The sequence below is a fragment of the Seriola lalandi genome, unplaced genomic scaffold, assembly GCF_002814215.2.
Source record: "Seriola lalandi dorsalis isolate HSWRI2012SDOR001 ecotype SW California unplaced genomic scaffold, Sedor1 jcf7180002053712, whole genome shotgun sequence".
Lineage (NCBI taxonomy): Eukaryota > Metazoa > Chordata > Actinopteri > Carangiformes > Carangidae > Seriola > Seriola lalandi.
In genome coordinates this window covers 307,808-322,927 of record NW_019524265.1, presented here as the reverse complement: position 1 = coordinate 322,927, position 15,120 = coordinate 307,808, and the positions used below count along the sequence as shown (strand labels likewise).

At 38.7% G+C, this 15,120-nt stretch overlaps 2 protein-coding genes and 1 long non-coding RNA gene across 3 annotated transcripts in view; 2 read left to right on the top strand and 1 right to left on the bottom strand.

Moving 5' to 3' along the window:
* Positions 1-376: 376 nt before the first annotated feature.
* Positions 377-10,324, bottom strand: ace2 (angiotensin I converting enzyme 2). The gene is made up of 18 exons (XM_023401677.2): positions 10,121-10,324; positions 9,832-9,990; positions 9,552-9,645; positions 8,696-8,839; positions 8,137-8,252; positions 7,524-7,629; positions 6,602-6,699; positions 6,305-6,477; positions 5,327-5,553; positions 4,493-4,637; positions 4,226-4,324; positions 3,666-3,788; positions 3,319-3,497; positions 2,661-2,719; positions 2,432-2,529; positions 2,227-2,343; positions 1,386-1,580; positions 377-1,294 (listed from the first exon to the last, which is right to left on the bottom strand). Exons 1-18 carry the CDS (start codon positions 10,307-10,309, stop codon positions 1,192-1,194), a joined length of 2,424 nt encoding a protein of 807 aa, XP_023257445.1. The 5' UTR covers positions 10,310-10,324; the 3' UTR covers positions 377-1,191.
* LOC147819398 (uncharacterized) lies at positions 5,321-7,418 on the top strand. The gene is made up of 2 exons (XR_015436955.1): positions 5,321-5,453; positions 6,335-7,418. It is a non-coding gene; the product is annotated as an uncharacterized LOC147819398 (long non-coding RNA).
* Positions 10,325-14,277: 3,953 nt separating the features above from the next.
* nhsb (Nance-Horan syndrome b (congenital cataracts and dental anomalies)) overlaps positions 14,278-15,120 on the top strand; it is a 50,719-nt gene continuing 49,876 nt past the window's right edge. The window contains exon 1 of the mRNA XM_087172764.1: positions 14,278-14,734. Within this exon, the coding sequence (XP_087028890.1) occupies positions 14,455-14,734 (280 nt within the window). The 5' untranslated portion in view covers positions 14,278-14,454. The remainder of the gene's footprint in view (positions 14,735-15,120) is intronic.

The window sequence follows — 15,120 nt, the reverse complement described above, 5'->3', positions numbered from 1 at the left end:
GAAAATGCAGCATTTCAGTAATATACATGAGACTTACATTTTCAATAAACTTAGCACTGGCTATATGTGGTAACCAAATACTTTGTTTTGCCTGACTTCATTTTCTTATGCACCTATCTACCACATGTGCATTACAACATTTAATTTGAAATTTAGGACCAAGAGTGTGAAATATTATTATAAAAATGGCTGACTGTCATAGCCTTTTACTGAATACAGCAAAAAATGAGGTTGGATATTTTTGAATTATACAAACGTAATGTTCTGCAAATCACAAAATACAATTTGAAAGCAACAATAGAAAAAACAATGTACTGTCTGAAAGGACCTATATTGTTATGAGTAAAATATATTGTACTCAAAAGAATGCTATGACTTTTGTACTTTAACTTTTATTTTGACTAATTTTGCACTTAGTGTGTTCATGATATAATAATACAACTTAAAATACACTTGACAACACTTAAAAGGGCTATAGTAACGCTCTAGTAAAGTTATTAAGTTTATCGCTGTACTCGCAACGTGTCTTCTACAATGAGTAAACAGCTGTTAATGTTTACATTGGCTATGTAGCAATAGCAAAAACTTACATATAGCACCTTTAAGTAAGATTGACTGTGCTATCTTGAGATCTCATTAAGTTATAAAAATTATATTTAAATACACCCTTTTTCTTAATGCAGACATTTAATATTAATATTAATATTTCAAGTATAATGTTTTCATATGTGTTTTTTCAGTTATTCAATTTATATTAATAGCTGTTCAAAAGACATTAGTTAATTTAAATATACACAAAGTACATGGTAAAAAAAATTATTCTATTTCTACAAAAAAGTCTGATTAATTGCACTTAATGGTATATCAAACTAGAAAAGTAAAATAAACTTAAGTGTAGTGAAGTATATGTTAAGCTGTACTTCTTATTATACCACAAATATCATATTAGTATATCAAAGTTGTGCAGTTTAAGTGGATTTACATGGAGGTATACCAAGTGCACTTTTTACAGGGGCATTCACTATACTATAACAAGGAGAGACAAACTAAAACCTTTACACATATACACAATAAGAGATGTTGATGTTTGATGAGAGGCCATGCAGCACCGGTGGAAGAGGGAAAGGCTTTATCAGATCAAGAATTTTCGCTTTCTTATTCTTGAACACCTTTCTTCTGTGCTTCGCTGAATCAGAATCCAGTTTGTTCGTCATCACTGTCCTCAAAGGCTTTGTTAGTTTGTGCTTCAACGGATGCATCGTAGGGATTCTCCATGCCTGTCTTCGCAGATTTCCTACAAAGCACAGAGAGGAACACAACATGTCTCACAGTCGTGCAAGTAATTGGTCTAACATGTTAGTGACGAGTCCGGAGACCAAACTCACATCTTGCGCTCTCTGACACCAGACACGACGAGGTAGATGCCCATTAGCACCACGATTCCCATGACCACTCCAAACACCACGAGCCACACCTCCACCGGCTGCTCCACGGGAGGGGCCAGTGTTGCTGGGATACCCAAGAATTCCAGCGTCAAGTCATCCAACTGGAAGGCGTCGTTGATTCGGCCTCGAGATAACCTGAGATCAATAATGAAAACAATGAAATGGGTTTATTATTGCTCACACTTATTAAATGTCATCAACTATAGCAGCAAGAAATTGAACTCAAATCCTTATGTTTGAAAAATATATATGTGTGTTTGTGTGTGTGTGTGTATAGATACAGTAAGACAATGACAGTGTTAACATGCTGCTGTTAAGTTGTTAATGTTTACCATGTTCACTATCTCAGTTTATCATAGTGACATGCTAACATTTGCTAATTAGCACTAAACTCTAAGTACAGCTGAGGCTCATGAGAATACATTTTTCAGGTATTTGGTCATAAACCAAAGAAATGGACCTTGAGTTATTACAATTCATCTTGAGGAGGAAATTAATGTTGCAAAGTCAAGGCATCACCGAAGTCATTAGGATTCAATCTCTGGGCACCATGAGTTTTAACAAAATAGGGTAATTCATTCAATAGTTGTTGAGAAATTGGTGGACTGGAGATCGTGTGACTAAAAATCCTTCCAAATAAATATAATAAGCTAGGCTATTACAGCGGCTAAGGGGGTCTGTGAAATATACAGGGTAAAACAAAACAAGTGTGTTGCAGTGTTTGGAATATACTGTATGTAATCAAAATGCATTTGCATGCTGAGCGAAGCTTGTGCCTCACCTGACGGCAGCCTGCACATCAGTCTTTGGGATATATGTAGAGGGATTTGCTGGGTTGGTGACCACAAAGTAGAAGGAGATTCTGGCAGTCTCTTTATATGTGAGGATGTTCTCTGCTCTGCAGGTGCAAACAGAATAACAAAAGAGTAAGGAAAACAAAAAATAAAGTGTTGTCATAGTTTTAGGTTAACGCAGTTGATACTGACGTGAAAGGAAGGCTCTCGTTCTTTTGCATGTAGTACTGCCTCAGAGCGTACGCAATGTTGGCCTTGAACAGATACAGCTCGTTGGTATTCCAGGCGTACTGAAAAACATTTTAGTTCATTACTATTTGCCATGATATCAAACACACTGCAGTTCACTTTACTTTCATGTGAAATCAGATACTGTAACTCTACAGTAATAACACCTCTAATAGTGATGAATAATACTCACAGCGTTATCGCCCAAGGCAGCCTTCAGACTTAGTCTCACTTTAATGGCATACTCTGAATCTGTAAATAAATCAAATCATTTATTTGCTTTAATAAATTAATGTGATTTGATCGTGTAAATATTTGACATGAAAACACCAATGACTTAAGTTTGTGTGGTTTTTTCCACTTCCTCAAAAAAGTCCTCTGGAATTTTTTTTTAACTTCAGTTGCTAGAAGTAACATCAAGTGTTAGTCACAGTTGTTACGTAATGATGAGAGAGTTGTATGTCCACAGATACAGATTATATGCTTCTGGGGCAGCTTTTCAGATCTATCAAAAGGTGTTCAATTGACTGTTTGGTTTGGATTCAAACACTATATAAAGATGATACAACGTTATAAATACACTCAACCCAGATAGATGTGCTGTGCGGGAAAGCTTAAAGGAAGAGTTCAACATTTTGGGGAATATGCTTACTCATTTTTTAGCAAGACTTAGATGAGAATATTAATTCCACAATTTATATAAAGCTCCAGCCACAAGAGGGTTAGCTTAGCACAAATACCCATAAAACCATGTTGTTTTTGCATTTCGGTTTTTGTATGGATTAAACAAACACGATATTACTTTAAGAAAATGAATGGTAAATATGGTGGTAATAACCTTTTGTACTCACATGGATCTATTGCTGTCTCCCAGCCTACCATCCTGTTGTGTTTCTTGTTCTCTACCTTCAGCCAGTCGTGAAGTTTTTGAAAATAGTCCAACAGGGGGCGGGCGTCCATCTTAGTGTCACCGGATATCGTATCCAAAGCCCTGGTCCATGACTGGGACCGTCCCAGCTCTAACATATTCCTAGGAGAAAATATTGCTAATGATGATGTTGATGATGAACGAGATGTTATTTCTCTCTTAATTTCATGCAGGTACATGGACTATTCAAACAGAAAATGTACAGGTTTATCACATGGATGACGAAAACAACTGAACAGACGTGAAAGAGGAACTGGAAGTCGGTCGTACCTCAGCTTGGTTCCTGCTGCTGTAGAACCTGTAATGTCACATGTAGACAAGGCGTCTGTGTGGCCGGATGCCTTGCAGAGCGCTTTTTGGAACTGAAACTGGTAGATGGTTCTCGTGAAGTACCTGTATTCACAACCAGTGAGAAACGCACACACATGGGTGATGTCTTATGGCAGAACTGGGACAATTTTCTTTACAGTAAGTAGCTTTCTAGTGCAACAACTAGCATACATATAACTGACCACTGTGATAAAAAAACATGAAGAATTTGCTACTATAACAGAATAGGTTTAAGTGTATAAGTGTATTTGGACCTGAAACTGACTATATATACTGTATATAATGCTCTGTTTTAAATGTTAAGGATTTAAGAAATGGTTCTGCTCTAAAAACTACAGTTAACTTGTTCTTTCCACCTAATTTCTCTGAGAATGTATAGACAGAACTGAAAACATAACTCTCAGCAACACAGATTTCAAGACGATCCAGAATCAACATGGCTGGAGTTAGGTGTTATGTTTTTATTTCCGTGAAGTTTAGCTTTATAGAGGCAGCGTTACCTGATGAAAGAATAGTCTCCGGATACGTGGAACAGAGCGGGCGGGTCACAGTAAGTCTCATCTCTTGGCACTGGCTCCACCACGCCTACCAACTCCCTCCTGTCATGACAACAGAGAGTCAGCACTGGTGCAGGCTTTAAATCTGCCTGCAGTATGTCCACTTTTTATGTCATTACCATATTTGACTACAGTGATATTAGATGTCAACAGATGTTTTCTATAATTTACTACATAAATTATCTGGATCATTTATAGGTCTCTGCTTACTTCATCTCCCACCAGCGTTTCATCCATTCGTCCTTGGAGATGTTCCCTGCAAACACCTGCCACCTCCATTCGTCCAGCATGTAGGTGAATGGCAGTGTGGCCACGATGGTGAGCGCCTGTTTCAGCAGGAAGTTGATCTCCGTTTCTGAAAGGCAAAAAATAAACAAAAAGAGTTTGTGATATAGAGAGGGAAAAGATCAGAAAGCTGAAGCCGAAGCAACATTTAGGCGTTAAGCTTTGTGGTAAGGATGTTGAATGAATTTTTACTGAGGAATACTATTCTTTTTTGGGACGTTTCAGTGAGATTACTGCAGGTCATGTTATGCAGTAAACAGGTGAATACAGGTGTGATGTGGTCTTTCTAGGTAGCCCTAACAGTGCTGAGGTTAATCTTATCCTGCATGTCATTCAAGGGCAGCGACCCAAAGACACATCAGTCAGACCTACTTTTTCAAATTCAGATTCTCTACAGTGGGGTCAAAAAGTCTTCTCATTCTGGAAAAGTGATCTCAGACCTTTCAAAATTTGATATTGTATCTCCAGTTTAGTGATTTCCATGGGTTTCTGCCAGGTCAATTGTTCATTAATATAGTTGCTTCTCTGATTTCTAAATATGTCAACAAAGCTTTGTCATATATGAAGCTATAAAACTAGTCTGGGTTCAACTCAAAAGTTCAACCTGCAATAACTGATGTTTTGGCCACTTGGGGGCTGACTCTGGTGGAAACTAATGGGGGTGGTGCTAATTAATTAATTATTTTTTAAATAAAACTATTACTATAACTATGTTTTGGTTTGACAACTGTCAGTGTTATCTACATCCATCAGCAGTACCGTTATCATAGAAGAAGTCAGCCGGCAGGAGATCCAGGCTCTTCAGGTGTTTGGGCGTTGCAGCAGAGAGAGACATGATTTCTCCCACACCCTCGTGGAAACCCTCGTTGGCTCCGTCCCTCAGGAGGTAGGACAGGTTGCGATAAGCCATCTGGTACTGGTTGTGACCCATCTCGTGGTGCACCGTGAGGAAGTCTTCCATGTTGACCTTGGTGCACATTTTGATCCTGAAGGCATCATGGGAGAAGTGTTGCTGTCAGCAGTTATATTGTGTGATACAGACGTGGCAAGATACCATATCAGATATACTGTACCAATAAAACAGCCGTTGCAATAACATCTGATCTGATGAGTCAGATATGACACTGAAGGTTCAATAAAATGAATTATGTCCTTCTCTAAAGGGACAGGTGGAGTAACATGGTTTCATAGACAATAAGTTTTATTCAGTAATTTTAACCCAAACTGACTGAAAACCTGACTGACTTTGATTTTGCATTTGTACAAACTTTATTGCTAAAGACACTGAAACCTCCTAAAGAGTTTGTGCTGGGGCAACTATATGGATTAATAATTGACAACATTAAGACTTTGTTTATCTTTATCAGCAGGAAAGAATGACTCAGAGATCAATCAGCAGCATTGTTCCAGCAAGTTCATATTTATGGCTCTGGTGTCCTGATCTACAATCAGATTACTCTTAGGACAGCACAAAAACACATGAATCATCTCAACAGCTGTCAATTGCCAATATTAAAGAATGTGAACTGCACTCATTAAATCTTGGATTATTAATAAGGTTATTAAAACTGTAAATGATTATATTGTTTTTAATGTCTTAATGTCTTAAATGTATTGTTTTATTTCTATTTATTGTCATTTCATTGTTTTTCATTTTTATTCTTTGTTCTCAAGACAGTACTTCATGTACATGTGTGTGTATTCAATAAAGTATATCATTAAAAAAAAGGATCCTACCTAAAGTCCTCTCTGTTTCCCATGTCCCAGGCTGTGGGGTGACAGACAACCTTGCGTCCATCCTCAGGCTTCACCAGCATGGAGTCATTCCAGAAGTTGTCAAACATCTTGTACAGGCCCACAGACATGAAGAACTTCTCTGCTTCTTCGAAAAGCCTACGCTCAGTCCAACCCTGAAGTTTAAAGTGACATTTGGTAGACTCAGGATTATTGTTTCTTTAACACTGCATGCATTTCTTGTCTCTTATATTATTCAATATACAAACAGAATAACAGAATCAACTTAATTGTATCTACCTCTGTCACCATAGTTTTGCTGACATCAATATCTGGTTTGTCAGGGTAGGGGACGGACAGAGAGTACAGGTTGGTCCAGAATCTCCCCCACATGTCACCTGAATAATCAGCACAAAAGGTTATTATTATTCACTTGAAGTTAAGTAGATGCAGACACAGAGAGGTTCTTCTACAGTCGATCATATACATTATATTACATCTGTTGAATTTATTTTTTCCTTCGTAATAGTGTCTATCTGTATCGTTACCTTTAAACAACCAAATTATTGAATAACATTTCCCTGAAAGTCATCTTAATATATACATGATATGAACAATTTACAGCTTTAAAATACATACTTCAAGCTTTCACAAGCTGTCACTCTGATTTTTCCATTCTGTTCAGTCTAACATAAACAAAGTGGTAGTGATGAGACCTCGACAACAGAGGGAGACATACTTCATACACATCCACGATCATTGGAAACTCTCTGCTCTGAAGCTGTACTTTTTATAATGTGATATACAATCTTTCATAACTACAGCTCTTCGATGCACTGTAAGATCATTTTGTAATGTAATTTATGATGATGTTATACTACTTTTGCACACCTGAGTTACAGTGCTCTACTGCTACACAGTATTGTTGCGCAATTAGGTGTGGATCATGTGTGTGAGGCTACTCCCAATAAGTATTACTATCTATCTCTATATTTAGCAAAGGGATTTTCCAATCTCCTCTTCTGTTTGTGTTCTGCTTTTCTTACTTCCTCTTTTAGACTTTCAAGTTAGTTGTATTCTATGGATGAAAATAAAAGTGAAGAATTTCTGTCCCAAACTCAACAGAAATCATTTTCACTACAAAAACAAGTTTATGGTCAGTGATATCAGCAGGGTTAATATTTGCGTTTGATGCACGTGACTGATCAGTTCCTCAACATACCCAGCAGGTGGGCCGGCAGAGGTCCTTTCGGATCAATGTGTCCTGGGTAGACCTCTATAAGTCTGGCTCTCACATAGGCATGCAGCTCCTTGTACAATGGCAGGATCTGTGAAAAACCCCCAAAAAACCCTTTTGTTTTATTTCTTCTTCTCCTTTTTAACCATTGTATTTATTCTGTTTTGAACCGGTGTCACACAAGCTTGGAAGTTTTTTTTAGAGTCTTTAAGAGTGGATTTTTCCAACACACACATTTGGGGTTCAGATAACAAAGATGTTCAGTGTTTTTCCTCTCAAAGTAACACACAGTAGGAAATTTACAAAGGAAGCATAACAAAGGAGCAAAGGAAGTTTAATATGAGAAACATGAAGTGCCACTGTCTTCCAAAAACCTTTGATAACAGGACAGTCCCATACACAGTGATGGAGAAATGTAAGTTCTCATTAAACACATATATTGTAAACGTCTGTAATGTAAATGCCCAACTCTGCCTTTATAATTTCTTTTACATTTTTCCTCAGAACAAGGAGCCTGCTAATGTATAAATCAATAATCTTACACACAAACGTCCAACAAGGAGCCAGATCCACTGGCATGGCTGGATATTAGACGTACCTCTTTGTAAACTGAACGGACATCATCCATCAGCTGATCTCTGGTGTACTTGTACCGAATGTCATCCTCAAGGGTCTCATAGTTATATCTCCAGTAAGCACCGTAGTCTTCAAAACCTGTGTGTGTTTCAGAGAGAAAAAGAAAGTGTGAGACAGACACAGTTCAGTTTACAAAAGTCTTTGTTTTGTGTGGTTTGAAGTTCTGACAGTGATGAACCCCATGCTAGGCTACTGTGGTGGGTAATCAGCTGTTTGTTAACTGTGTTCAATGAAGTTATTGGGAGGATCCAGCCGGTACGATCACTCAACATTTTCAGCTGTGTATTTTTCCTATCAGACATTATCTTCACCCATCCACATTCTACAGTTTTATATCTGTATAGTTCCTTCATAGTCTGGATTCAAAGTATTTTCACTGGGTTATATGGAAGCTTTTAAAGTTTTCATCGAGACAAACAAAAGCACCAGGACTGAGATCATCTGTAGCACATTAAAAATATATTACACATCCTCACAATAATCCCACACCAAGTGGCATATTATTCTTTTGAATGTATCACCGTTTAATTTGGCAGCTTCATTCTTCAGATCCACGTAATCTTCGTACAGAGGCCTCATTCTCTTCCCCACCTCTCTCCTCCAGCCCTCCCACACATGCAGACGCTCGGAGTAGTTTCGGCTGTTGAACATCACGTGTTCCAGGCCTGGAAACAGAAGAAGTCCGCAAGTCAGAGACGGAGAACATTCATCTCAGATAAATGTTTGTCTTTTTTTTTTTATTAACTCTGTTAAAAGAAAAAAAAACAGCGGTGGAATGTTACTAAGTACTTTCACTTAGTAGTACACTTACGAGGTATCTGTACTTTACTCAAGTTTTTCAATTTTATGATAACTGATATTTCTGTTCCACAACATTAATCTGACAACTACAGTTGCTAGTTATAAATATGATCAGTTTACAAAATATGCATTATTATAAATTAAACTACTTTTAACAATGCATTGCATTTTATAAGCTCATCAGACTGTTTTTTCATGTAGAATATTAATGTAAAAAGTATCTACAGCTGTCAGATAATTGTAGTAGAAAATATTTCAGGTGCAAGTGAAAATATTTCATTATGATATTTCACTCTAAAACGTAGTGGAGTAGAAGTATAAAAAGGAAATTACATTGCACTTATGGGTAAATGTACTTTGCTGCTTTCCACCACTATTTATGTATTTAATTTGTTTTTCGCCGAATTTGAAATGAAAGAACTAAACATTATAATGATCAGGATCTTGGTAAAACCTTTGTTCAAAAACTTTGATAAAATCCATTTTCCTTTTCTCAGTGTCCATGTTAATTATAAACTGCTCTAACTAACTTTGCCTGACAGCAGCAGGAACCCACGTTGCCATAACAGAGTTTACCTGGCTCCAAAGTCTGGCAGTTAAGGGGGTCGTCGATCAGACACACTGTTGCTGTGCTGTAGATTGTACTCATCTCACTCATGATCTTGCTCAGCTGCAGGCAGGTTGAAAAGAAAACACAAGGTTAAATGTGATTTGTTGATCAATACAAGTGATGGAACTAACTCAAAACTACTGTAGCAACTAGTCCAGAAGGTGCAGCTTTTATAAACATGAAAGAAATGTGCTTTTAAGACATATCTGTAAGAGAAAGACATTTAACATGGAGAAGCTGTCTTACATGTGCAGCCTTATCCTGGGACAGAGCACCAGAGCCTTTGTCTTGCAAGGAGATGAGCTGTAATTTGATTTCTGGATTCTTGATCTGGTCGATGGGGAATTTCAGGGACTCTTCTGACATCTGGGTGTAGAAATTGCCCCAAATTTGCCCCTGCTCTGACTGCAGAGAATGAAAACAGACACATCAAATTATGTCAATCAGTCATTTACACAACGTCTGTTTTTTTACTTCATTTAACCACATGCTCAATATCTTTGGGCACCTTTCAGATGTTTCCCCCGGTGCTTACCAGTTTGTCTGAGTTCTCCTTTGTGATGTTGGTGTTGTAGGCCCATGATGCCAGAGAGTACTGGTACATACGCGCAGTGGCCTCCTCGTCGAACCTCTGCAGAAACTCCTTCGCCTTGAGCTCCAGGTCTGACTGAGCAGACACAGCGCAGGACACAGCCAGCAACGTTACAAGAATCCTAGCAGACATCTTGGCTGCTTCAGCACCATCCACACACACAAACTAACTCTGAGAAGGAGGAACACTGTGCAGTTATACAGTCTCAATAACCTTCTGTGCTGCCTTGGCCTTTGGACAGCAGAGCCATAACTGTGGGTGTATCTGAGTTTTCATGTACAGATAGAACAGTGAACGTCACCGTGGGAGTCTATGTTATAGTTTGATAGATTATCAGTCGCAAAATAGACAAAGGTGTACAGTTAGTTACATTTGTGCATAGTGAGTGAATACGCTCCTCTGACAAGGTGTCTGTTGGCTTTCAGCCTGTCAACATGAGAATGCAAATCAAAATCTTTTGGCATAAAATGAAAAGTCAGATGTTATAAATACGAAAGCAAGATGACTAATGTATAAATTACAATGAATGTTGTAAATGAATCAAGTGGAAACTAATTTCTATCATGGCATTTTACTAAAAATTTCTGCACCTTTACATGAAAGACACCAAAAATATTATATGACGAGCTTTTATATCTCCTCTTGAAACCAATTTTAATCTTAAGGCTTTTTCTCAACTGGTGGAATTTGTTGTGATTGTTTTCCTTGTTCTGTTTCTTGTTTTATCTTTTATGTTCAGATTTAATTTAGTTTTTATTCCTTCTTTTATTCCTTATTTTTGAAAGGTTTGCTACAAATAAAGTTATTATCATCTCTATAATTAACGGAGGAACTATATAGCATTAGACGAGCCTCCAACTTTCTTATCGTGTGGCGGTGGATTTCCGAGCACAAAACAAAATGCAAGTCACGCACCACAGTGTTGATAAGAAATCAGCTGTGAGGGCAAGGTTTATTATTATTTAGATTTATTACCGTCACTAATAGATTACTCAGTACAATCTCTTCCTCTGCTACAAACAAATCAATAATCTACTAAAATATCAATAAAATAAAAACATAAAAAATAATCAGAATTGTTTTTGTATCCGCAGCAGCAGCAGCAGCAGCAGCAGCAGCAACGTAACATCAGTTCAGGAAATCTTTCAACACTCGGGCCTCAGTTTACCACTCTATCACGGCTTGTTCTTGGAAGCATTTATCTGTTAATTTGTGCTTTTAGTGCCATCATCCTCGTTCTCATTGATCATGTTTCTATCAGAGCTGGAAATACACTCAGAGCACCTGCATTGCCTCCCTGAACATTAACTTGAATGCAACAGTGCCTTCCTGTGGAAACAGCTGGAATAATCAATCTCCATAAAGTTCACATTTTTTTTCAAATCAAATTTGTTGTTGATCCCTGTTGAAATTAACTGCACTTACAAAGTTCTGATTATAAGCCTCCACTTGTTGTTAGTATAAACTGTACATGACGCTATTTGCGTGGAGCCATTTTGATGAATTTCACCAGATGAAGGTCAGAGGATTGAAACGTTGTGAACAGAGAATACAATGACAGATTTTTACCTTTTGTTCACTAAAATAATGGAAGGAAAAATTATGATTCTTCAGAGTTATTTCCCACAGTCGAGGAACAAGTGCTCAGATCCTTTATTTAAGTAAAAATAGCACTGTAATAAAGCAATTTAAACATACTTCATTAGAGATCAAAATCTTACTTTGGTAAAAGTACCAAAGTATTATCAAAAAAAATGTAGTTAAAGTTACAACAATAAAAGTACTCACTATGCTGAACAACAGGTTGAAATATTCCCCCAAGATGGCAGTTTTTTGTGTTTTTCTTTCACTTTTCATAAAAGAATAAAGTGACTTTGAATAAAGTGACTTGATCAGGTTTTTTTTTCCACTGAAGAACGCCTAACATTTCAAAAGCTCATCATGATTCTTTTTACGAGAAATTATATGCAAAATAAGTGCAACTATCACATAAATGTAGTGGAGTTAGAAGTAAAGCCCGGGGTCTGCCTTTGGAAACATGAAGTAACATCAATACTCAAGTAAAGAACAAGTACCTCAAATTTGTACCTAACAGTACTTGAGTAATTTTACTTCATTACTTCCCAGTACTGCTGAGCTCACTTGACATCTTTTTGATATTAACATGTCACTTGGTGAACATGCCTCACGTTTAAAGGGAGGGCAATGTTCAAGTTATATAGAAAAATGTAAAGCCATGGAGAATTTCACACAGTCACAATATGGTTCATTCCCACTAGCATCAGTTTTCCTTTGCTTGTTTTAAATGATCACTGTATGATTTATTTTCTGGGACGCATACATTTACAATGATGTGTTCTTGGCAGCTCAGAGTGAGGTCCATGATGGGTTACTGTCAATCTGCGCTGCCTCAAATTTGCTGCAACAGCAAGTTTACTGCCGACATGTCTATATACAGACTCAGCCTAGAGGCTATAGGCTAATCACCGTGAATGGATGAGACAACAGCCGGGCTTAGCATTCTGGAAACTGACATTCAGCAAAAAAAAAAAAAAAAACAAACAAACTGGACATCGTTCAGCTACAGTATAGGTCCCTGCGGTAGGTGAGCTGCTCTGAGAAGTTTACAGTTTAACTATTTAGAGCCACAGTGTTTGACCATACATATACTGTACAGTGAAGTGTGCATTGCATCATATTCTGATGGTTTATTCTGTATGTGTTGCATTAAATTCTATTTTGTACTGTACTGCTTTTTAGTCTTCTACTAGAAAGGAAGGAAACAGATTTGACAGAAATTTACAATCATGGATTTTCTTTTTTTCTTAAATCTCTTTTTATACCAGAAAATTGAAACATAATTATATGCACACTACATGTAGCTGCTAGGCTGTTGGAAACACTGGATTGTGTCTTTACTCCCACTCTTTGGTACTGATGTTTTTTTTTTATTATTATTATTGTGTTTTCATTGTGTAATTCTTCAGTTGTTAATTACTTCAAGATCTTTATCATGGTTGGACGGTCAACAGCACCTGTCACCATAGAGTCCATCAGATTGTGACCATTTTTAAACAACACAGTTTTGTGGTTTGGGGTCAGTATGCAGGCTGGTTAAGAAGCCCAGGCGTCTCCAGGAGCCCAAACAGAATATTTCTATTAGTGAACGGCCTCAGAAACATTATGTTTGCAGATCATACTGGATAATTTAATCCGATAGACTTGTTGTGATACAGTGACAATTTCAATATTAGGTTTAGCTGTGTGAAATTCCAAAGTTGAAGGTGATGAAGGTGTGCTGCTTGGAGGTCAGCTCCTATGATATTGCAAAGATTGACTATATAGAGCTGAACTGAACCTCCATTCTCAGTCCAGGGGTTGTTGTATCATGTGCAACAGTTTGATATTGAAAATGAAGTGAAATGAACATCCTCAGTGTTACTTTATCACCCACACCAAGGTCAAATAGAAAAAGTCTGAACTGAAATGAGTCTGTCGTCTTGTTATGAAACGCTCCTGTCCGGGTGTCCTGCTGTCATGATGCAAAAGTTACAAGTTGATGTTCAGGACCGTTCCTTGTCCACACGTGTCCACAGCTCCGGGTTTTACCTCAGTCTTCTCTCTCATCCTCTCAGCCAGCACACTGCTCAGGCCACAGAGACAGGCTGCAACAATCCCCAGAAAAATGACCACAATAAGATCGGAAAGGCAAAGACAGATTTGAAAAATAAAAGATTAAGGTGCGCAGACTGGGTACGAAACAATATTGGCGTATTTAAAGCTGAGCCACTTGGCGATATTCTGTATGTTGTTGTTTTATGTTTTGTCATCGACAATCAATTTTAGAGACCCCTCCTCCTTCACCGTTTATAGTTCCACTTGGTCCAGGTTCTTATTTTGAAAGATTTGAGCGGTGTTTCCTTTTCGTTCTGGCTGGTTTGACGCAGCACGGAGGCAACCCATGATCGCAGACTCAACACGCATCCTCACACCGCTGACCTGAGCTTAGCTGTGTCCTGCATGTGTGTGCATGTGTGTGCGTGTGTGAGCGGGAGTGTGAGTGATCCCCTGAAACCAGCAGCAGGATGGAGGATCTCAAGGAGAATCTGGGAACTTTGGATTGACGCCCGGGGATAACGCGCGGTCGGCCTGAACCTCATCGGGTTTCTCGTGGATTTATATATTTGGATGTTGTCTGTTTCCCCCTTCTCCCTTTTTCTTCTAGGCAGTGGGATTTTACACTTGGCTTACAACTCCTATTATTTCTGGCGTGCAAGATGCCATTCGCCAAAAGGATTGTGGAGCCGCAGCTTCTGTGCAGGCACCAGATCCCTAACGATGAAGGTCTGCTTTTCGAGGACCTGTGTGCCATCAGTAACGTGGTTCTGTCCCGGACCTTGCGACAGCTGTCCGACCTGGCCCGGCACGCCTGCTCCTTATTTCAGGAGCTGGAAAACGACATCATTACCACCAACCAACGGGTCTGGGTCCTCCAGAACAAAATAGGCCAGATTCAGCAGACTGCCAGTGCCCTAGACCCTAAAAAGGAGGCAGTGCGTAAGTAGACCACCCCAAGTGCTATATACCCCCTCTCAAAAAAGAAATCACCTTATGATATGCACCTGAGCAATGTGTGATTTTATCCATTCATACCCTACATGTGTGCCTTCAACCTTCGAAGGGCGCCCACCTCAAAATTATTTTTACCCAGCTGCACGCACGCACGCCCGCCGTAGACGCGGCCGCGCTCTCATCCCCCATTGAAATGTGTCACACGGTTGCATTTGCACAGTGGACCATCCAGCAACATCGAGACGCATTTTCACAGCGCAGGATGTGTTGACTGCTCATTCATTTGGCGGTCCAGACTCGGATGTGTGTTTGCGCGCGCGAGCGAGCGTGTGTGTGTGTCCGTCGACGAGGGGGGGGGGGGGGGGGGGGGG

What these genes read in the sequence shown, in the direction of transcription:
- ace2 (XM_023401677.2), bottom strand. Translation starts at nt 10,309, where the DNA reads ATGTCTGCTAGGATTCTTGTAACGTTGCTGGCTGTGTCCTGCGCTGTG. An exon ending in CTGCCAGACTTTGGAGCCAG is followed by an intron (nt 8,840 to 9,551) that starts GTAAACTCTGTT and finishes TTCTGTTTCCAG; the next exon opens with GCCTGGAACACGTGATGTTC. An exon ending in GGAGACAGCAATAGATCCAT is followed by an intron (nt 2,720 to 3,318) that starts GTGAGTACAAAA and finishes ATTTATTTACAG; the next exon opens with ATTCAGAGTATGCCATTAAA.